We start from the raw sequence: 22,691 nt of genomic DNA, 5'->3' as shown, positions 1-22,691 counted from the left end.
CATCAGGAATTCCAATAATAACACCATCAATTTCAAGCTTTCCCTTAACTTCAAAAATATCAGTAACTTGAGTCATTTATCGCCTTAGGTTTCAAAGATATTTATTCAGAAATATAGTATTATAACTTGATCTACGCAGAAAAAAATATGGGAACATGTTGCCTTTTTATGCTTGAAAATGAGCAAATTTACTAACAAAAAAAAAAATAAAACTAATTGTATTATAATCTTTTCACAAAGAAACCAGTAAATAATATCAATAACTAATACATTTTGAATACAATACCATTATGATTGTCGTCAGAAATATTATTTATTTTTTTTAGTCTATTGTTTAAAAAAAACAATAGTTTTTTTTTTCGAAAGAATCTTCATTGTAATTCTATATAATATTAAATGCAAATAAAACAATAGCAAAAAAACAATGTATTGCCTTCATTTCTATTCGTATAAATGTAATCTAAAAATTAGATCTTTTAAAGTTAGTAATTTAAAAAATTAAACAATAAATAATCTTCAGAAAAGAAATATATTAATTTATATTATACATTTATAATACAATTGTTTTACATATAGAGCCCCTTCATTGTTATTTATAATTTTCGGCATTAAAGAAGAAATAATAATTTTAATTTCTTGAATATCCACAGCAGGATGAAGGATACATGCCAATTCAGACTAATATCAATAAGTATTAAAAATTAAATATTCCAATATTTTTACTAAATTTATTCCTGGACGCTGTATAATCAAACTTAATATAGTTTGGAGATATTGATCGTATACGCTTTTTAATATATTTCCTGAAATATCTACCCAAACATAATTCTTTAAAGAACTTTCATATTTTATAGATTTGTCAAGTGAAATATATGAAATATCTTTTAACTGAGCAACAACAGAGAAATCTATAATATAATCTTCTTTAAAGCATTAATAAAATATCCTTATAAATAAGCAAAGATACCCCAATTTTGAGTATTATAATGATGAATATGACTTGAAAAAACATCTAAAACATTTTCTATAGAAAGTGTAACCTACAATCATTAATTTTGCAAATATTAATAGTAAAATTACTAACATAATTATGTGCAACAAGATCTAATACGCAAGCCATAGAACCGCTATTAATAAATTCAGATAATGTAACAGTATTATTCTTTTGAAACTCTTGTGTAATTTGTGTATAAAACTCAACAGCTTGGGAAAACAAAAAATCAGGAAAACATGTTTTAAAAGTAAGTAAAAATCTTAATATTTTAGATAATAAAGATACAACAAAATCAGGAAAATACTTATCAGAAAACCTATAATTTCTTCCAGGTAAAATTCTATTTAATTCAGATTTTGATCGTACTATAAGTTTTTCTTGAATTAACTCTTGTAATACAGATTCTATATGATCTTCTTCATAGGATTCTAATAATTTTTTGGCAACTTCTGAATCATAATTTTCTTCTGGAGTTATAAGTATTGACTAAATAAATATTTATTTAATAAATCCCTTAGACTAATATATTACATACTTTTATTATAGATTTAATTTCATCTTGATTTTGAAAAAAATTATCTGTATCAGAATAAGAAAATGCAGTTTCATATAATATAATTTCTCTAGCATTTAAAGAAAGAGATGCGTCAAAAAAATTATGGCGTATATCATTTGTTTTATTTACATTCTTAATAATATAATTCGCGGTAATCTCCTCAATAGTATCAGGAAGCTCAATATTATCATAATTTCTTTTAAAAAAGTTAGTTTTATTAATAAATAACTCATATATACTCTAAAATATCAAGGGTTTTAGAATATTCTACAAGTGTTAATATATCGGAATAATTCGATACAGGTGAAATAGGTGAAAGAATTTCGTTTTCTATAGCATTTTGATAATGTGATTCCCAAAAGCTAGCAAAGAAGTTGCCTATTTCTTTAATGTAATTTTTTGAGCGAAGCGTACTAAACCGTGACTTTATTTCTGCCTCAGAATAATGGGGTAAAACTTTCTTAATGAGTTCCCAATCAATGAACCCAGAATTTCCACCATATGCCCATTTACTAAGAAAAATCGCTCTAACTAAAATATCATCATCGTTTAAAGTAAAATTATTTTTCCTCCGTATCGGGGCATTCTTGCAAATCCTTTGATAATCATTTATTTCATTAAATCTATCATCCAAATTGTTTTTACTTAAAAAACGATGTTTTCCAATAAATGGAAAAATATCTGCAGTATTATAATTTAATAATTTTTTACGAAGCTGTAATTTTCTATCAGGTTCAGACTTCGTTTTTGCTTTTGTATCTGGCTTCTGTAATACCAACTTATTATCATTTATAAAAGTAGAAACAAAAGATGTTTTTGTTTCAGAAACTATAGATGAGAGAGATTGATTATTAATTATAGAAGCACTCTGAGATATTAATTCATGTTCTTGCGAAACGTGATTTTCAGAGGCATGCTTATATTGAATATGATTTGATTCCGCAGACTTAGAGCTATCAGTAAATGAAAGACCTTTCCTTTTGAGTTTTGCAGGAAAATCAACAACCAAATTCTCTATTTTCAATGGCAAAGGCCTATATGTCTTAGTTTTTATTGAACGTTCTTTTAAAATTCTATTTTTAAAATTGTTAATTTCAATACCATCAATATCATATTTTGCATCTGCGACAATCCAAAACATATTGTTGGTACCTTTAGCATTTGTATAAGCTACACAAATATGATGAATTTTTCCAGTTCTTTTTAAAGACTCAAGAGTTTTTTCCATTGTTTTTCGATCAATTTCATGATCTGAAGAAGAACGTGTTTTACTTCTAAATGCTAAATTATATTGGTCATTTAAATATTTTCCTCCCTGCAAGATTCCACCATTTTTATGAAGTATTTCTAATATTAAATTTTGTCTACGAACATAAGCAAGACTTATTCGTGAATCATATTTTGAAAAGGCTAATTCAGATTTCTTGTTATTAGCAGTATTATTATTCGAAATGGAATCTGCATTTTTTAAATATTAATATAAATTATTAATAATCAAAGAAACAATACTTTCTTTAGGAATAGAAACATCGATTTTATTAATCCCATAATCCAGACTTCCATTAAAATCGTTTTTATCTATAATAATTATTAAGATATCTTTCTATAACAAAAATTTATCTTACCTATATGTTTTTGAAAAGTCAATTTCTCTAAAGGATCGGTAGAAGTTTCATGTAAAAACGTAGAAATTGGAGTAGGAGTCGGAGAATCATGATTTTTCATTATAAATGCAAAACGTGGAGTCTTAGAATCATCTAAAGTATCACTCGTGTTTAAAACGGGAGATGAATTTGTAGGAGTATTAGTTGGGCACTTGATAGATATTTTCTTTAATCTTTTATGTGGAAATATTTCTTGAGTCTTTTCTTCAGAATTTGTCCTTTTAGATCTTATTTTTGAGCCTGCAAAATCAGAATCAACTAATTTATCTTCTGTCTCTTTTTCTATGGAGTCAACATGTAAAGAATTTTGAGACATATCATTCTTAATATGAAAATTCTTAAACGATTTCCCCTCTTCAAAGCTCTTAATTATATCTAATATTTAATTAAAGATTTATAACATTTTAAAAATATATAGTTAACCATCTGAATATTTTTTAGTTTTTTCTAATTTTATATGTTTATTTTTAATATTTCTATCAGAAATATTCGGATTTTCATCATATGAATAAAGCTTAAATTCATCGTATATAGGAAATATTACATTCAAATCATTAAGTTTTGTTCTATTAGTTATATTATTTTCCAAGCAAAAAGTCTGATAACTTAAAGATGACAAATAGCGATATTGATTTATTCGACCAACAAATTCTTGCTCCCTATAAATTGTAAAATAAGATAAATGTTTTGGCTGTATATTATTTAAATTCAACGACTTTTCTGGAACTAAAGATAATTTATCTAAAATAAGCTGTAGTGGTCGCGACCATTGATCTCCTACAATTCGTTTCTTAAGATCCTAATTAAAGTATTAGATAAGTTATAAATAAAAAATAATTACAGGTCCAGAAATTCCACTTTTTCCACTATTTTTTATTTCTTGAAAAAGAAGAAATTCAATTGTTAAATCACGTGAAATTGTAATAACAGGTTTTATTAAATCAAAAAAAATTTCTTCTTTATTATCATCATTATCTGAAGAACTATTGCTGTCATCATCACTATCTATATTAACTTGGCTTTCTTCTTTCACAATATCTATATTATAAGGTTTAATTAATTTTACACATTTAGAATATCCCTTATTATTTGCAACCCTACATCTTTCCAGAAATCCTAATTGCTCCATAGATCTTATCTGTTTGGAAAATCCACGACGAAACAATTTATTATTAATTTTACAAAGACGCTTAAGATCAACATATCGCATAACATTGTTTTCAGCTTTAGAAAGCAAATCAGTAATACATATCCTTAAGTAATTTATATCTACAATATTATCTATATCTTCAGAACCTTGAGAATTATTCTGATTTCTTTTTAAAGAATCATTAGCATAATGACTATGGATCAATAAAAATGTCTGAGCTTTGGAAATAATAATAGGAAGCCTTATACTAAAAAACATTAGAAGAAATAATAATTAAAATAAACAAACATAAGTCCTTTTTCAATTAATGGATTTATACGAGAAGGTAAACTACGAGAATCAATATTTAATTGTTTAGCAAGATCAATTTGATTAATTCCTTTTCCCTTATGTTTAGATATTATAGAGAGAAGATCAAAATATCTTGCAACATACTATTAAACTTCAAAAAAAAATATCACTTAGAAAAAATTAACCTTATTTTCTTCATCAAGCTCTTTGCCAGTAAGAACTAAAAATTGTTTTTCAAGTATTACTGAAATTCTTAAATTATCATTATAACGTTTTTTCAATAATTTCAAATCGACTTCTTTCGTTTTAATAATTTTTAATATCTAATAATAATTCAAGATAATCAATAAAATTAAAATATTTCTCTACCATGTTTGATGATGTAGACTTCTCATGAACCTCATTAAGCACTATTTCAGGCAACGAAACGAAAAATCCCCAAAAATAACTCTTAAAATCATCATCAATACAATAAACAGAAGAACTAAAGTGTATATTATAAAACTCTTCTATAATTTCCCATAATCTTGAAAGGTTGCAACCTACTAAACTTAATATTCTTTATAAATATTTTATGTTTATATATTTAAAGATTTTTTAATAAAAAAAAACAAAAATAATATATATATTTTTAGAATATTGAAATTCAGCCCTTCTTTCAGGCAAAATAATATACCTTTATTCCCTTCAAAAGCCACTTGTTCTACTGAATAAACTAAAAGATCGTCCATAATAAACCATAAATAACTTGGTTTTTTTTAAGACGATAAAACAAAACCCTCAAGCCGATTAGATGTTTGTAAACACCTTATTAATCCTTTATTATAAAAAAAATAAATAATTTCGAAAATTCGATATTTTTAATATTAATATAATAGAATATAACTTAATTTTTAAGAAAATTTTATATAGAAAATACCAAAATATTTATTTTACGGCAATATTTATATATATATTATTGATTGTTATCTTATATAAATAGAAAAAAAAAGTTTTTTTTGGAATTTAATAAGCACATATATTTAAAATTAAATACAATTTATACACAATCAAGTCAAATATTATCAATAAGTAGAAGAGATGAATATTTTTCAGAGAATTTTAAAAAAAAATATATCACTATATAATGGATTACTGAATAATTATAAAAGAAATTCATTTTCTGATATGAAAAATGACAAAGATAGATCAAATTTTGTGCTAAAATATATTAAAAAAGATATTAATATATCAAGTAGTATATGTAATTTTGAACAAAAAAAAATATCAAAAAATAATTATATAGAAATATATACAGATGGTTCTAGTCATTATTATGAAGGGGGAAAGGTTATTACAGGAATTGGTGTATATTTCGGAGATAATGATAAAAGGAAAGTGTTGAGTTTATGATTATAAATAGTTATTAAATATATAGAAATATATCAGAGCGTATTTTTGATAAGAAACAGACAAGTCAACGAGCAGAAATTATAGCAGTTATACGTGCTATAGAATCTGTATCAGATGATGAAGATATTAGAATAAATACAGATTCAAAATATACAATAAATTCGTTAACTATATGGCATAAAAAATGGGAAAAAAATAATTGGAAAAAAATAAATACAAAATCAGTAAAAAATAAAGATTTACTTGAAAAAGCTGTTGAATTAATTAAAAAACGTTCTGGGTGCACTGAATTAAAATACGTTTCTAGTCATAGTAATATTCATGGTAACAAGCAGGCAGATTATCTCGCAAATATGAGTATTTCTTTTCAAAAAAATGTGTAATCTTCAGGATTTTATTATAAATATATTTTTTTTTTAAATATAATTTTAAAAAACTATTTAATATAAATACATAATAGACCTATAATTAAGAATTTAATTTTAAAATTATAATCAACCAAGTAATTACATAGCCTATATAAAAAACAAAAGAATTGTATTTTTAAAATATTTATTAATTCCTAGTTTAAACTTAATTATTTTAATTTTTTAAAACTTAATTTAAAACGATTATAATATAAATGACATTTCTAAACCATATCCAGTTTATATTCTCATGTTTTATTAACAGGCATTTTATTATGTTATTTTCTACTAAATATATAATAATAATAATGAATTACGATATAAGAGATAATATATATTAATTTTTACATGTAAAATATTTTATACAGTTGGATCAATAAATTTTCCTAAAAGCATTTTTGCTTTTTTAACCCTGCTTTCTTCTGATTCTTCAGTATCATTATATTCAACTAAATGTGACACACAAGATAATGATCGTTCTGAAAAATTATGCAAATGATGCTTCTAATATTATTAATTTACTTTTTTATAAATATTTTAGAACCCACATGATTAGAATGTAAACAGTTAATTTTCGTTAAATTACTTTTTATAATATTTGACGACATTTTTTGAAGTTCAGTGTTTTTGTTCTTATAATTTAAGGGCATATTAATTTTAAATGGTATATATTCACGTTTAATTTGAGATAATTTTTCACGAGAACGACGTTGTATAAATTTATCTTTTACCAAAGATCCAGTATGACCTATAATAGCTTTAATTATCTCTATTAAAGATCAATGAAAATCAGAATCAAAATCAAAAAAGAAAACCTTTTTTAATATGAAGTACCAGATCAAGATATGACCATGTTTTATTTCTATATTCAATAGTAGGTATACAAAAAACAAAATTATTAAGATCTTCTATATTTTTTTTTCTCGGTCCCTTGAAGCTATTAATTTTTTTAAAAAAACATACATTTAATTACCTTATAACTTAAACAAAGTATTAAACTTGGAACTTTAACATAAAGAAGAGTCATATTATTATTGGCTCTTAGAACCATTTGATTTAGATCATCATTAGGTTTATAATAAGGTTTATTGCTAATTCTACTATTTTTTTCAAAAGCATTTGAATCAGTTATTTGAGTCTCACTCTTTGACAATTTCAAAGATTCAATTCCATAAGGATCTTCAGAATCATAAAATATTTGAAAACTAGAATTAGATTTAATAGATTCGCGAGATAATTTCGACAAACATGAAAACGATTCAATAGGTGATTTAATTGAGTTCATAAGTAAAGAAAAAGAACTGCTCCTACTACTATAAAATGGACGAGAAATATCTGTTTTATAATAATTTTCTGTGCTTGATATATCTGCATTAATATCCTTTTTCAAAGGACTAGACTTTTCTTGTGCTATAAAATTGACAACACCTCTACCAGGAAAAACATAATCAAATATTTTTTTACCTACTTCATGTTCTAGCTTTATACTAAGGGGAAAAAGATTAACTTCAAAATGATCCATTACTGGTATCCCTCCAATAGAATCTAGCATATGCCAATATATTCTTATCATTTTTTTTTTTCTTCCATGTAAAACACTTTTTGATCCACAAAAATAAGGCGATAATAAATCAGGAAAACATGTCTTTGGTAGCAAATTTATGCCTTGAATCATTTCTATTTCTAAAATATTAAAATTAGAACCATCAAAATTATCTGTTCGTTGATATGTAGCATTAGAAAGACCAAAATCAACAAATGGTTTATTATTTTCTAACAAACCGTGCCAAACAACTTCTGATGCTGATAACAACCACGACATATTTGCTACGTTTTCGATAATGCTACCATCATGTTTTTGAGAAGCCGCAATCGATTTCATTAAATAGAATAATTCATCTTCACAATCACGAAGCTCAGCTTCTATCTTCATTCTAAGTAATCTCTGTTCCATGTTATAATTTTCATAATAAAGTCTATGCTGCGTTTTTATTTCTTCTAAATTTCTTATTCTTTTTTGTAGATTAACAACCATTTCAGCTGTACCAGTTAAATCGCTGAAGTCTACAGCTAACATTAGCTTTTCTAATCTTTTGGATTTTTCTTTTTGCGCTGGCTCAGTATATATTAAAAGATCAGTAACTATTAAAAAAATTATATAATATTGATCAGAATTTGCAGTAAAAATAATTTTTGGAAAATCGACAAATATATTGTTAACATATTTCTCGGGTGATTCTATTTTAAAACTTTCAAATAAATCATTTTTATTATGATTTAATTCATTTTTTTTTAATCGAAGATGATTATATTTGATAAATCCAAGAGAAGCAGAAGTTTGATCTATTATACGAGTAAATGCCAGAGGAGTGCCAGTAAAATCATAAATAGACTCAAGGGGTACCCATGGAGACCAATTTGATTGTAGAGAGCCATAGCTATTTGTATAAAAAAAGTTAGTAGAATTTTCAATGAAATCATTTTTTTTAGAAACAAAAATTTGAGCATTGTTCATTTTAACAATAAATCTATGTTGCAAAAGACCGCTTACTGTATCGTCAACCATATTTTTATCTATTATAGAAAATACTTTTAATTGCATATTTTGCGCTGTTATAATTGCCACTGCTTGATTATTTTTCTCGCTTTGTAACTGTATTTGAGGTGCAAATAATTTAACAATATAGCTATGCTGACAATCATAATTTTTTGATAAAATATAATCAAAATCATCACGAAAAAAAGGATTATCTATACTCGAAAATGATTTTTTATTGTTTTTCTCATCTTTAAAATCATTATTTGTATCGTTTATTAAACCATCTATTAATTCGTTTATTTCTTGATCATTAAATCCCTGTTTATTAATAATTTTTTCATTTGTCATCATAGATAAACTATTTTCTAATTTTATTTGTTCTTTGATAAGGTCGGTAATAAATTTTACAGCTTTTTGAGACATATAATAAACAAAACCTTCCCTCTGTGTAATTTGATGTATATAGGAAAGTAAAATATTCCTAACAGAATTATACCACTTTAATTGAATATTATAAACAAAAAAGCGATTATTAAAGTCGGAAAAATGCTCAGAAATAGTCTCTTTTGATAAAGCTCGAAAATTTTCACTAACATCGCTTGAAATATGGTGATTGTCAGCAGACATATCTATTTCATTTGTCAATTTGTTATCCTGATCCGCCTTCATATGTAATAACATAGCATTAATAAAGTTGTGCTTATCAAATAACATAGCATTTTCATCTATAATTTTTTTATACTAAATTGATTAATAAATTATAATGTGCTAACTATATATACTTGAGATTTTAAAATAGAAGCTTTAGATTTTTTAGAAATAACGTTTTCAATACAACTTAACTTGTTCTTATTTCTGCTTATTCGTCTCATAATTTCATTTTGTCTTTTCTGAATAAGTTCAACTTGAATATCATACGGGTCTTATAAAGTTAGCAGATCCATATTTATTTAAAGAAAAAAACCTTTCTTATTATTTAATATACAAAAATGTGTATCACCGTTTCTAAATTGATATTTTGATAAACATATGTTTTCAGGACCTGAACCATTACAATGATTATTAGTCTCTCGAAAATAAATAAATTGTGGAATATAAGCAAGAGGCAAAATTTGAAAAACTGGTGCACTTTTTAGTGAAAAATCTAAGTCCAAATCAATGAAATCGTCTATATCTACCCATTTCAAATCTTCATCCACAATAAAATGATTAGAATTATTTTTTTGAAAAATCATTCTAAAATCATGACTTTTTTGAGAATCATACCTAAATTTGTTGGAATCTTCTATATCTACTTCATTAAAACGAGATAATATTACTTTTAAATCTGTAGAAGTAAAATTTATTGTTGCATTATCAATAATTAATTTTTCATCTTTTCTAGTCTTATGCAATTTTTTAAACTGAAGGTCCTTTTTTTGATGAACATCAAGGATAAACTTTTCTGTCTTGCCTTTTATGCCTATAGAAGTAAAAGTTTTATCTACCCAATCAATATCTGTCCTATAATTATAAATATGACTCAAAAAAAGCGGAGAAAGCTCCAATTTATAGCTAAAGGTCATTAAATAACGATTAATTTTTTTCTTCGTATGTGGAAATAGGAACAATTTCCCTGATTTTAGAGGAAAAGACATAATTCCACTAAAAAGAGACCACCAATTAAAAAAATGCTGGAATACTTTTGGTGTTAAATGAATAGCATTATAGCTTTTAATTTTTTCATTAAATTTTGAATCCGGTAAAGATACATCGATAGGACAAATAATAGACAAAGATCCATGAATATAGTGACTTCTAAATCCTTTAAAAGCATCATATTTCTAAAAAAGTAAGAACAGCATAAATAAAAGAACTTAAATACTTGTCCATTTTCCGAAAAGGCAAACTTTGGAATTCGAAGAATAATTTTATAATGAGGCTTAAAATGGAATATTCTGCATTGATATTTCCCATAACAATTTTGACATGCATCATCACAATGTTGTTCAAATACCAATCCTGCTGTCCACTTTACTCCTCCTTTTAATTTCATTATAATTTTTTGAAAATGAATAGCATTCTTTTGATATGTATTATTTGTCAAATTATCATATGCGGAAATTATAGTATTTGGCCAATTCATAAGACTTTGTGCTTGTTGAATAAAATCCGGTATAGCTAGTAAAAATTCATCACTAATAATTACCATAAAATTTCTAGAATCTAAACTACAACCAACACTCCATTCAACATTTCCTTTCCAACATTTTATAAAACCAGCACCATCTCCAGTAATAAGATATGGATCTCTAGAACCTATATAAAAATAAATAGTTGTTTAAAAATAATAAATTCAAATTTTACCTTTTAATGTTAAATAAACATTACCATCATTCTTCCATTTAAATTTAAAAGAAGTATGCATAATTAGTCTAATTTTATCCCAAAAGTTCAATTTATCAGAAGGATCTTCAAAAGGCCTCGAAAATGTCCCAAATATACGCATAATATCTTGTATAGCAGGTTGTAGCGACATACCCCATGTAATTTGAGTAGGATATAGTGTATTTATATTAACATCAACCACACCATAAATTTTGACAGGAGTTATCGTTCTTGCAACCTTTATATTAAACGAAGATCCTTCTTTTCCTGAATTGTTAGGAATAATACAAACTTCTACATAACGAATCGATTCTTTTTCTGAAAATTGCTCTGCAATTACTAAATCTGATGAAAACTCCCATGTAGGAAAATTCTGTGGTCGCAATGAATTTGAATCAGGAATATAAATCAAAGGTAAAGGATAATCTCGCAAACATATTTTTGCTTCTGCCATTTTCCAACTAAAATTAAAAGGTATTAAAACAGAAAATTTAGTTTCTAGAGGTAATCCTTTGCCTGTATCTCTCAAAAATTGATAAAGATTTTCTATAGGAAACGATGGTTTATCAAAAATGAATTCAACTTTCGAAAATAATATACTTAAAAGAGGTGGTCTAGTAGGAAGAGGCAAAATATTTTCCTGAAAAGTTGATATACATTTTATACCATCTAATGTCCAATGTCTATGGCGTATAGAATACAGTTTAAAGGATTGTAAATTATTTACTTTTTGAAATTTTTTAATCCATGAATGAGAATTGTATTCCTGAAGTTTTTCATACGCCTGTTCAGCTTTAGAAGATAAATTCGAAAATTTAGATTCTGAAAAATCTTGAACATCCTTAACATTTTTTATATGAGAGTCTTGTTTATTATATAATTGTTTTAATTCCGATTTTTCAAATGAAGTTCCCAAAAAATATTCATTTTCATTATCGGTCTTGGTTTGTTCATTATCATTTATTAGTTCTGATTCATCTTTAATTTTTTCAGCCTTAATATCAAAAGTTGTTTCGCGCATAATTCTAGCCTTCTGTTCTATTAATCCTATACGCCAAATAAGTCCTAATCTTGCTTCAAATGGATCATCTTCCATGTCAAAGGATATAAAAGAAGATTCTAACTGAATTCTAGGGATAACTTTTGCCTTAACCGGATGATTTGTTAAAGTAGAGCTATTAGAACTTATAAAGAAACAATAATAAAGTTGCTTTACACTTTTTATATTATTTTGTATACTTTCTACCATTGAATGCAAAACAAACTTATGAGGAATACGAATTCGTATAGCATCTGCATATAAAACTATTGTTGATTCATTTTTTTGATCGATTTTAATACGTTTGTAATAGATAGTAAGGGTATTAATATTAACAATCCTATCCCAAAATTTTTGAATAACTGGACTAGGAACACAAAGAACTATATTTCCTGCCTTACATGATAAAAACTCGTCTTTATTGTGTGAGATCTCCAGTTTATGCATATTAAGCATCAAAAACTGTTTAGATGGTAGCTCTATTTTAACTTTTACCGATGAAATAGATATATATACAAATATGTATCCCCATAACAAATTGTTAACTTGACCATTATCCTCAGTATGATAACCTTGTGATGTTTTAAAAATATTCTCTTGAAAAAATGTTTTTTCTAAAATTTTTAGAGCAAGAAGAATCGTATAATATTTAAATATAGAATAAGTCAGACATAATTGATCTAACTCAATTATAATTTGTAACAAATGATCTTTATTAGGCTCAGTAACAAATGTTAATCCATATTTTATAACTTCTATAATTGGTTCTTTCATATCCAAAACATTTTCAGCATGTATTGCAAATATTTTAAAGCCATTGAGTAATAATGTGCCTCTTGAAGAAGGTATTGTATTAAAAACAAATGTATTTAAAATATGTTGGAAATTCGGAGATTTACTTTCTTTATATATAGAGAAAAGTAATTCTTTAGAAATCATATTTAAAAAACAATATTCGATTTTCCATGAATCTAATCTCAGTAAAATTCCTTTATGATCATGAGTTATTCTAGGTTCATTTCCGAAAAGGTAAATATCTAATTTTGATCCATGAAACTCTATCTTCCTTAACAATAGAGAACACTTATATAGCAAAAACATATCCAGTAATCCAATATTTTTTTCACTTAAATAATCGTATCTAATATTTGAAATACTATAAAATATATTATTTAAACAATAAATTATTTCGATGTTATTTAAATTAAAAATCACATTCTCATGAAAGATTCCAATAGAAACATTGTTGAATGGAGATAAATCAAATTTAAAATGAAGAGTAAAATTCTCTATGGTAAGAATGTTGTATTTTCCTTTAAATGAAGTATGATAATATAACTTTTGTGAAATAAATAAAATAGAAGTATTAACAGAAAAAAAACGAGATATATCGTTACCAGATATGTTAGTTTGAAGATCCAGAAATATATTAGATAAACTCAATATAAGTATTGTAGGCCTTTGTTTCGAATTTTCATATAAAGAATTATTAAAAGGAAGCAATATCCGTATTACTGGTTCATAAATAGAAAAATTAAAATTCAATTTAGGTATAAAATCTTTTAATAATTGTAATTTTGAAAATACTGATGTATGAATAACATTTCTAGATTCAAATATTGAAACTATTGATAATAATCTCTCAAAACGCAGATCAATTGATGGCGATGTTATAGATATATTTGCAATAATATTAGTAATATGCAGCCCCTTTGTAACCATATTACTTTTGACTAAATGGTCAAGAGTAGATATTTTACAGGCAAAAGTTATCATAGGTATCAAGATAAAATCTGCTTCTTTTTCCTGCACTGTTTTTTGAAATATGCTTATTGATAGTGAAATACATGATGCAAGTATTTGATGAGAAGCAGGAACGTCGAAAAATTGTCTATAAATACTTGAATTTTTCCCAATATGATGTATATTTATCCCAATTTCTTTCAATCTCAATAATAAAAATGAACTATTGTTTTTAGAACTAGAAAATGTAATAGATTTCTTTATTTTTAAGTTTCCAACATGAAATTGTATTTCATGTATTATATTAAACCAATGCATTTTTTCAACCATATTCTCTTTTAATTCCATAATCGGTTCCTTTGATTCATCTTTTACTTTAAAATAATTATTTAATGTAGAAATAAATGAATCAGTTTTATTATTAAAAAAATAATTTATATCATTGTTATTCGTAAACTCATCAAGAGGTAATATAAATTTCCCACATTTTAGTGAGAATTTTATATTCTTTATTATATGATCTAGTTTTCCTTGGATGTTAATTAAAATTTTATCTATTAATTCTGATGACGTCCCCCTTTTTGATATAAAAAGTATAGAATCCACTATATTTATCATCTCAAATCTCTTTTCTCTTGATAAAAGCTTAGAAAATCTACCAGTATAAATCCCAGATGTCGTATTATAATAAGATGTATTATTAAAATGCATATTAAATGTAGTTATAAAAAATTTCCCATAGTCTTCAATATTAATACTGGTATCTATTATTATAATATCAACCCAATCTTTAATTTTAAAAATAATAGATGATTTCATGATGTTAAAAACAAAATAAATGCTTTTTTGTATATATTTATTAAAAAAATTATTAGATGACTTTTTTTTTAAAATTTCTTCCCTTTCTTTACAAGGTTTACGAATATTTATAAAAATCTCTTTAACTGAAAAACTAATCCATCTTTTTGTAGCTAATCTCGGCCTATGAAAATGTACTCTTACCGATTCAACATATAAATTAGCGTATTCTTTATAACAAAGCTCGATCCCATGGATAGAAAAATATCCAAAACGCCGTATATGCACTCCTCCCACTTTCTTAATTACTTTTAAAAGTATATGCGTTAAAAGAATATAGTTTAAAAAAAAAATACCAATCCATAAAAGTATATTTTCCACAAATATTTCCATTTGATTTATTAACCTTTAAATAAATCTTATTCATTTAAATTCGGATTTCTTAATATTTCTATATATTTTTATCTCAGAAGATATATTTTTTAATAAAAATTTCATGTTTTTATTAAAAATTAGATTTTTAATTTAGACTTTTTATAGTACTCAAAGTTGGTTTTATTAAGATCGCATATAATTCTAAAAATAAAAAAAATATATAATCTAAAATTATTCAAAATTATTTAAAAGATTAAATAAAGAAACCGATCATTTTACTTATATTTATTGATATAAATCACTTTATTTTGTTATTAAATATATAAAAAAAATTAAAACATATATTATTAATAAAAAGAGGGTTTATCTATAAAAAAAATAAAAAATTAATAATATTTTTATATTGAGATCAATCTTTCAACTATAAAGACTTTATTTTATCTTTTTTTTTAATAATTATTCAAAAACCTTTTATTTAATTTTTATTTTTAACATTTTAACCTTAATATTTCAATATAAAAAACGGATATATACTAATGAATGCTATAAACATAATTGTACATATAAAGATTAATATTAGTTAACTATTATTATAGATATTTAACAAATTTTTTTAAAATTTATAATAAAGTTTTTTAAGTAGATTTAATTAGATTTTATTAAAAATATTAATAAAAACAGATTTTTAAGGTTTTATTTTGGAAATATCTTTAAAAAATTCTTGTTTTTTAAAGAGAAACTTAATATTTAACGATTTTAATATTATAAATAAAAATCTGTAAAAAATCGTAAAGTTCTTAAAGCTTAAGAAAAAAGATTAAAAAACAATAATAATTAGTATAACAAATATAGGCCTTTAAGAATCCAGAATTTTTTAAGAAAAATATGGGTAAGTTTTTTTTATTAGAAAAAAATACTTTATTATATAAAATATTTTTTTTAAAGTGTACATTTTTAACATAAATAAATATAGGTCCAAAAAGGGTAGGAAAGATTATCTGAAGATTTATTATGTTTTTGATTTTTTAATATAAATGTATTTAGAATAAGGGAGAAAAATTAAGTTTAAGTGATTTTTTAAGTGGTTCAAACTGGGCAGATGAAATGGAGGATATGCCAATTGCACGTATTTATAATTAAAGAAATATATATAATTGGAAGATTTAATATGGTTTTAGCTTTAATAGAAGGAAAAGAGACTAAAGCTAGTTTTTATGAGCGTGATTATAATGATGGAGGGTATAGGAAAGATATTGAGATATCTTATAAACATGGTATTTTTTTTAGATTTTTTAGGATATATGAATATTATTAGATCGTTCATCAAATAAAGAAGAAATACAATTGCCTAAGGAACCTCCGTATACGGCGCATTTAGGAAATCTTTCTTTTAATATTACAGAGTCAGAAATTTCGAATTTTTTTGGGGAACCTTTTATTACTAATATAAGACTTATGCGTGATCGAATAGATGATAGGCCTAAAGGGTTCGGTTATGTTGAATTTACTGATTTGCAAGCACTTGTGAATGCAATATCTTTAAACGGAAAAACGTTAAGTGGTAGAGCGATAAAAATTAGTGTTGCTGAACCTCGTATATTAAAAATCTTTTTTTTTTCTAATTTTTTACAAATAATAGCTCGAAAGGGATATATAGATCGAGAACCTGTTGAGGATAGAACTGCTGGGGAATGGAGACGTACAAGTTCTCTTCCTCTTTCCGAATCTTCATATGAAAAACGATCTACATATGAACGAAGAGGTCATTTTGGAAACAATGATAGGACACATAATTTCAATGATAATCCTAGGGATTTTTCGAACTGGGAATGTAAAGGGCCATTACAAGATTTACCAGAGTTAGATTCATTTACGAAAAAAAGAAGTCATCTAAGTTCTAATAGAAGAAATGGGGACAAATATAGAAATTTTGGGTTTGGTGATCGTAGTTATGGAAGTAATAATATTTCTTGATTTATTTATCAAAGTATCTAATTCCTTTTAGATAGTTTTAATAGTACCGGAACAACTAATATAGGTGAGCGTCCAAAATTAGTTCTCAAGCCTAGAGGAGAGAAATTAGAAGAACCTCCTCAAACACTTAAGCCTTCAACAAAACCTAATCCATTTGGTGATGCACGTCCTGTAGATTCTGGTGCTCGTATTCGAGAAATTGAGGAAAAAGAACAAAAGAGAAAGGAAGAAAGACAGGCATCTGAAGAACAAAAAGGTTTTGGACGAGAGAAAATATTAAAAGATCCTTCCTATAAATCTGATAAGACTGATAAAAAAGAAAGGAATAGAAGGAATCATTCCTTAGACTTTAAGTATGACAAAACTGAAAAAAATAAAGACCATAAGGCACAAAACTATAAAATACAGTCAGTAAATTCATCAAAATCTACCAATTCTACTATTACACTTGAAACAGAAATCAATATAGATGGCTGGTCCACTGTCAATAAGCTATCTAGAAAACGATAAGTTTGATTTCATTATTTTTATGTATTTAAAAAATATTAATAAAAATGATTTATAACTTTTTAAGTATTTATATATCTTTCTGGTCTTAACCCTATAAGTCACTCAATTTTCTTGCGATTTTACCAGGCCTCAAGAAAAATGGTTTCTTCAAAAACACGTTTGGTTATTGTAAAAAAGCGAAGAAAACGTTTTACTAGGCATCAGTCGGGTGTGTTTTTATATGTTTTTTTTTTCTCTGAAAATTAGGCTAATTATTTGATTTTTTTAGACAAATATAAATGTATCTCACCATCATGGAGGAAACCTAAGGGTATTGATAATAGAGGTAACATTAATTGTACCTAAATTTGATATATTTATAAATATTATAGTTCGACGTCGTTTTAAGGGACAAATACCTATGCCTAATATTGGATATGGATCAGATAAAAGAACTCGTTATATGCGGTAAATAAAAACAGTATATAAATTAAGACTTTTAATACTTTAGACCTAATGGATATTATACGTTTCTTATTAGAAATGAGTCTGATGTTGATCTTTTATTGATGCATAATGATGTTTATATTGGAGAGATTGCATCGAATATTTCTTCTAAAAAAAGAGTAAATATTGTTGAAAAGGCCAGAAAACTGGGTGTAAAATTAACTAATGGTCTTTCACGCATTAGATCTCAAGAATAAACATGTAAATTTCGTTATTATATTTTATAAAATCAAAAAATTATATAATAAATAACAGTTGATATTAGTACATGATTTATTAATGTATTAAATCCAAGTAGTTATGATAATATATAATATTTTTATATAAATTTATACTCAAAAATCGTTAAATATAAGTATCCTAAATATCTTGTATGATTCTTGTAATAAATTATATTTAATAGATATTTAAGAATATCAAAGTCATTATTTCCCTAGATCACTTTGAAAAAGGATAGAATTATAATTAGCATAAATTTATTTTACATTAGTAAATATTAATATTTTTTATAAACTTTTAATGTATCTAATCAATGAAAAATACAAAAATACATATATTATATAGATAGAAATACCATTTAATTATGATTATAATAAACTTAGGAACTATTCGACCCATCCCCATTCCCAACGTTTTCCTTCATTCCAACTTCTGATATCTTCTGCTTCATTATTCTGACCTTGTCTCCAAATTCTACAGCTTGTATCATCACTAATACTTGCAATACAATCATCATAGCTCCATGATATTCCAGTAATTTCTTTTTCGCAACCAGAAATTAATGCAACACCAATATTTTTATTTTCAGTCATACTAGCTGTATCTGCTATTATGACCTGACTATTACTACTTCCACATCCTAAAAATTGTCCATCTTTTGAACAGGAAATCTTAACAAAAAAAGACTTTACCATAAGCTGTGGATGTGTAAAACTACCAATAGGTTCTTCAGGATGCGTTGATGAATATGCATATATATAATTATCTCTACTAAGCCCATAAAATGTTGATCCAAATGAAGGCATAGCAAGTGATGTAATACCATGATCCCTTTTATTTTTTATACTAACAGCTGGCTTTGATTCGTAAAGCTTTATAAATTTTTGAGAGTAAAAACGAATATCCCAAATATTAATAAAACTAAACAATATTAATAATTAATAAAACATTTTAATTAAAAAACCTATTAGCATCACACGCACTTGCTAAAAGATTCTTTCTATGAAGCCATTGTATAGAAGTAATAGAATTGCTCATAGGCATCAATTTAGATCTTCTAGAATGATGTTTTATTTTTCCATGTGCATTTAGAATAGAAACAACAGGCATCTGAGCTGATCCAAGAAATCAATATGATTTTAAAAAACCCAAAACAATTACCCGAAGATTCGACTCCATGTGATCGAAGATCCCAAATCAATATCTTTCCATTACGAGAACATGTTGCCAAAATATCTAAGTAACATAAGACTTAACATATAACTAAAAAACAATTTACTAGGGTCGTCTTTTTGAAATGACACTTGTTTCAAAGTGCTAGAAGTACATTTAGAAAGAATTGCAACAAACTTCTGATTGGATATATCAAGTACACGAGCAGTCTGATCTCCAGAAGATGATGCCTATAAAATTCACAATTATAAACAAACATTTTACCAACAATCTTACTAGAAGTTTATCGTCGTAAGACCAAGAAATATCAAATATAGCGTTATCATGACATTTTACTTTCAAAAACTCATCTAAATTAACTATTAAATAAATATTGATAAATACAAATTATAACCAATTTGCTTCTCTTTTTTTACTGTATCAATAAAATGAATAAATCCAGACTCATCTGATACCCCTAGAATAGGATGATCTAATTATATAAATACAATCCCTTCATTACATTTCACATACTGTTTGAAAACGAAACTGCAAATGGAACATCTAAAGTATCTTCATTTTCAATTAAAAAACGATCAAACGGCCGACTATAAAACGATCTCATCAACTTCTTTCTGACTATAAAATAATTAAAAATCATTTTGATTCTTCTTATTTATTAACTTGAGATAGATAAATCATAAATATTATTTCCCGATAAATTTCTTTCTAAAGTTGACAACGGAAACTTATATAAACAACACCCTTCTGATTGGCCTCTTAATATATCATTTCTAGTTAATTTCATATCTCCAACTGCTACTTTTTATTTATTTAAATTTATTTATTATTTCTTTATTTTTCTTGAGCCGTTTTTTTTCCTTCAAAAAACTATAAAATTCAATTAATATAAATACAACTTATAATATACCTTATATTTAGTTTTTTATCTTCAATGGCTATTTTTTAAAAATATTTTGTCATTTATAATGTTAGTTTTCAACACGAGATAATTTATAAACGTGTACTCACGTGAGAAGGACAACTTCCAAAATTCAATTTTCTGCAAAAAAGCAGGAAAAAAGCAGGATATTTTGCAATAAATGAGGAAAAACTGCCTTGGACATTTTGAGAATAAGAAAAAATATAAAAGTATGTTTTTTTCTTTTTTTTTTTGATAATTGGGAGGGGAAATTGGAAAATTATTTTTTTAATAAAAATATATTAATTAAAGCTAGAATTATTGAGGGAACTGAATAAACTTTTATCTAAATATAGCATTTCAGATCCTATTAGACTTGAGGAGTTTTCTATTGATCATATGATTCGATTATATGAAGCACTTTATGATACGGAATTTCCATTTACTAATAAAAAAAATGATTCAAAAAAAACACAAATTAAATACTTAAAGTTTCTTCTTGGAACGATTTCACATGAGTCTTTAAGAATAGATCTTAGTTATATTGATCCTGTTTTAGTAATTAAGCATGATATAAAATCTATTATGAATATTGTTGAAGTGCTTGTAATAATAGGCCATTTGCAACGTTTAAAAGAGAAAATTACCACAAGACAAGAAGTAAATGTTGAGAAAGAATCTGAGGAAGGAAGTGATTCATTTGTTTCAGATGAAATATTGAAATGTGAGGAAGAAGCTGATTATTTAGAAAATAATGAAGCATCTATTTGTAGTTCTTTAAAAGATTCACAAGATATAGTTCATACGCCGAATTCTTTAGTTTCATCTGAATCTGTTTCTGTTATGTCTTATTTTACTAATCGAGCAAATAAGGTATTTAATAGAATCCGTTCTTTAAATCTAGATGCAACACAACCTACATGTGTCAATGAAGCATCTAAAAAGAATTTAGTGGAAAATAAAAACATAAAGGATGAAAGGAAGCAAGCAGTAATTAAGAATACAAATCTTTGTGGAAAAAATAAAATTGATAAAATATCTAAACATTGTCGATCTATTGGAACACAAACATTATTGCCTTATTTTTCTGAGACACCAAATTCTCAAATTTCGCCATTATCGTCATCACCAAATGCATCATATCAATGTTCTTCCAAGATAAGGACATGTTCTATAAAAAAAATGATGCAAAAAGTTTCATTAAATACATGGGAATCTCAAAGCTCCGAAGATGAATCATTAGAGTCTGATCTTTTTAGAAAAGAAAATATAAAAACATCTATAAATAAAAAAATAGAAGACATAGCTGATTTTCAATCAAATTTTCAACAAGAATCTCTAAAAAGAAACGATTATTATGATCAAACTTTGAAAGATAAAATTAAAATAATGCCAAATAATGGAGAGAATGCGCATTATCATCTTCTTCATACTTCACATAAAGTTACACCTTTACGTTTTAGGCAAAATATATCTCAAGAATCTTCACCTAATAGTGATACTACAAATATAGAATTTTTCAAGCAGAAATTTCGCAATGGAATATTAGGAACAGATTCGCCATATACATTGTATTTACGAAAACGAAGAAAAAATGCTTTAAATGCATTATATGCACAACGTTCTCATTTAGAGCAAAATTTAAAATTATCTATAAAAGAAAATAGAAAAATACCTGCTAAACATTCAAAAATAAAAGCCAAAAATATTCCTTATCAAAAATTATATAATCGACCTTTAAGTGATATTTCATTTTATTCTCCATCAGAGCTTAAATCTCAAACATCTTTTTTTTCTAATTATGAAAATTCTATTACGGGTCTTGAAAAACAGCTTCTATCTACTAAAAAACTTTATTTTTAAGAATCATAAAATTTATTTATCCAAGATAGTTATTTATAATATACTTTTTATTTATTACATTTATATATATTTTATAAGTTATATTTTTAGCTACGGCCATACCTCAGAGAATATACCGTATCCCGTCCGATCTGCGAAGTCAAGCTCTGAAGGGCGTCGTCAGTACTATAGTGGGTGACCATATGGGAATACGACGTGCTGTAGCTTTCTATGAATATTTTTAAAATTTATTAAATGTATTATTTAAATT

The 22,691-nt window shown here is 25.3% G+C and overlaps 7 protein-coding genes and 1 non-coding gene across 8 annotated transcripts; 5 read left to right on the top strand and 3 right to left on the bottom strand.

Moving 5' to 3' along the window:
- Nucleotides 1-537: 537 nt before the first annotated feature.
- On the bottom strand, nucleotides 538-5,458 carry PNEG_01625 (hypothetical protein; the record flags this gene model as incomplete). Its single annotated transcript, XM_007875392.1, has 14 exons — nucleotides 5,025-5,458; nucleotides 4,841-4,978; nucleotides 4,653-4,798; nucleotides 4,056-4,611; nucleotides 3,638-4,013; nucleotides 3,176-3,589; nucleotides 3,060-3,128; nucleotides 1,790-3,008; nucleotides 1,530-1,746; nucleotides 1,299-1,480; nucleotides 1,085-1,253; nucleotides 968-1,040; nucleotides 724-923; nucleotides 538-678 (listed from the first exon to the last, which is right to left on the bottom strand). Exons 1-14 carry the CDS (start codon nucleotides 5,025-5,027, stop codon nucleotides 538-540), a joined length of 3,903 nt encoding a protein of 1,300 aa, XP_007873583.1. The 5' UTR covers nucleotides 5,028-5,458.
- Nucleotides 5,459-5,735: 277 nt separating this feature from the next.
- PNEG_01624 (hypothetical protein) lies at nucleotides 5,736-6,430 on the top strand (the record flags this gene model as incomplete). Its single annotated transcript, XM_007875391.1, has 2 exons — nucleotides 5,736-6,034; nucleotides 6,073-6,430. The coding sequence occupies 2 exons, from the start codon at nucleotides 5,736-5,738 to the stop codon at nucleotides 6,428-6,430; spliced, it is 657 nt and encodes a 218-aa protein (XP_007873582.1).
- A 384-nt stretch (nucleotides 6,431-6,814) lies between these two features.
- PNEG_01623 (hypothetical protein) lies at nucleotides 6,815-15,462 on the bottom strand (the record flags this gene model as incomplete). The annotated part of the gene is made up of 8 exons (XM_007875390.1): nucleotides 11,340-15,462; nucleotides 10,858-11,291; nucleotides 9,958-10,816; nucleotides 9,776-9,915; nucleotides 7,428-9,734; nucleotides 7,270-7,384; nucleotides 7,003-7,223; nucleotides 6,815-6,958 (listed from the first exon to the last, which is right to left on the bottom strand). The coding sequence occupies exons 1-8, from the start codon at nucleotides 15,331-15,333 to the stop codon at nucleotides 6,815-6,817; spliced, it is 8,214 nt and encodes a 2,737-aa protein (XP_007873581.1). The 5' UTR covers nucleotides 15,334-15,462.
- Nucleotides 15,463-16,124: 662 nt separating this feature from the next.
- PNEG_01622 (hypothetical protein) lies at nucleotides 16,125-17,799 on the top strand (the record flags this gene model as incomplete). Its single annotated transcript, XM_007875388.1, has 7 exons — nucleotides 16,125-16,204; nucleotides 16,289-16,299; nucleotides 16,360-16,441; nucleotides 16,494-16,589; nucleotides 16,631-16,909; nucleotides 16,955-17,272; nucleotides 17,321-17,799. The coding sequence occupies exons 1-7, from the start codon at nucleotides 16,201-16,203 to the stop codon at nucleotides 17,797-17,799; spliced, it is 1,269 nt and encodes a 422-aa protein (XP_007873579.1). The 5' UTR covers nucleotides 16,125-16,200.
- Nucleotides 17,800-17,937: 138 nt separating this feature from the next.
- Nucleotides 17,938-18,482, top strand: PNEG_01621 (hypothetical protein; the record flags this gene model as incomplete). The annotated part of the gene is made up of 4 exons (XM_007875387.2): nucleotides 17,938-18,007; nucleotides 18,068-18,124; nucleotides 18,171-18,246; nucleotides 18,290-18,482. The coding sequence occupies 4 exons, from the start codon at nucleotides 17,938-17,940 to the stop codon at nucleotides 18,480-18,482; spliced, it is 396 nt and encodes a 131-aa protein (XP_007873578.1).
- A 408-nt stretch (nucleotides 18,483-18,890) lies between these two features.
- On the bottom strand, nucleotides 18,891-20,464 carry PNEG_01620 (hypothetical protein; the record flags this gene model as incomplete). Its single annotated transcript, XM_007875386.1, has 8 exons — nucleotides 18,891-19,425; nucleotides 19,469-19,619; nucleotides 19,666-19,740; nucleotides 19,784-19,907; nucleotides 19,954-20,027; nucleotides 20,072-20,149; nucleotides 20,191-20,295; nucleotides 20,341-20,464. 8 exons carry the CDS (start codon nucleotides 20,462-20,464, stop codon nucleotides 18,891-18,893), a joined length of 1,266 nt encoding a protein of 421 aa, XP_007873577.1.
- A 259-nt stretch (nucleotides 20,465-20,723) lies between these two features.
- PNEG_01619 (hypothetical protein) lies at nucleotides 20,724-22,441 on the top strand (the record flags this gene model as incomplete). Its single annotated transcript, XM_007875385.1, has 2 exons — nucleotides 20,724-20,808; nucleotides 20,895-22,441. Exons 1-2 carry the CDS (start codon nucleotides 20,760-20,762, stop codon nucleotides 22,439-22,441), a joined length of 1,596 nt encoding a protein of 531 aa, XP_007873576.1. The 5' UTR covers nucleotides 20,724-20,759.
- Nucleotides 22,442-22,533: 92 nt separating this feature from the next.
- On the top strand, nucleotides 22,534-22,648 carry PNEG_05013 (the record flags this gene model as incomplete). Its single annotated transcript, XR_002139693.1, has 1 exon — nucleotides 22,534-22,648. It is a non-coding gene; the product is annotated as a 5S ribosomal RNA (ribosomal RNA).
- Between the last annotated feature and the right edge of the window lie 43 nt (nucleotides 22,649-22,691).

Source organism: Pneumocystis murina (genome assembly GCF_000349005.2).
Source record: "Pneumocystis murina B123 chromosome Unknown supercont1.4, whole genome shotgun sequence".
NCBI classification, from domain to species: domain Eukaryota; kingdom Fungi; phylum Ascomycota; class Pneumocystomycetes; order Pneumocystales; family Pneumocystaceae; genus Pneumocystis; species Pneumocystis murina.
This window is presented reverse-complemented; position numbering and strand designations above follow the sequence as displayed.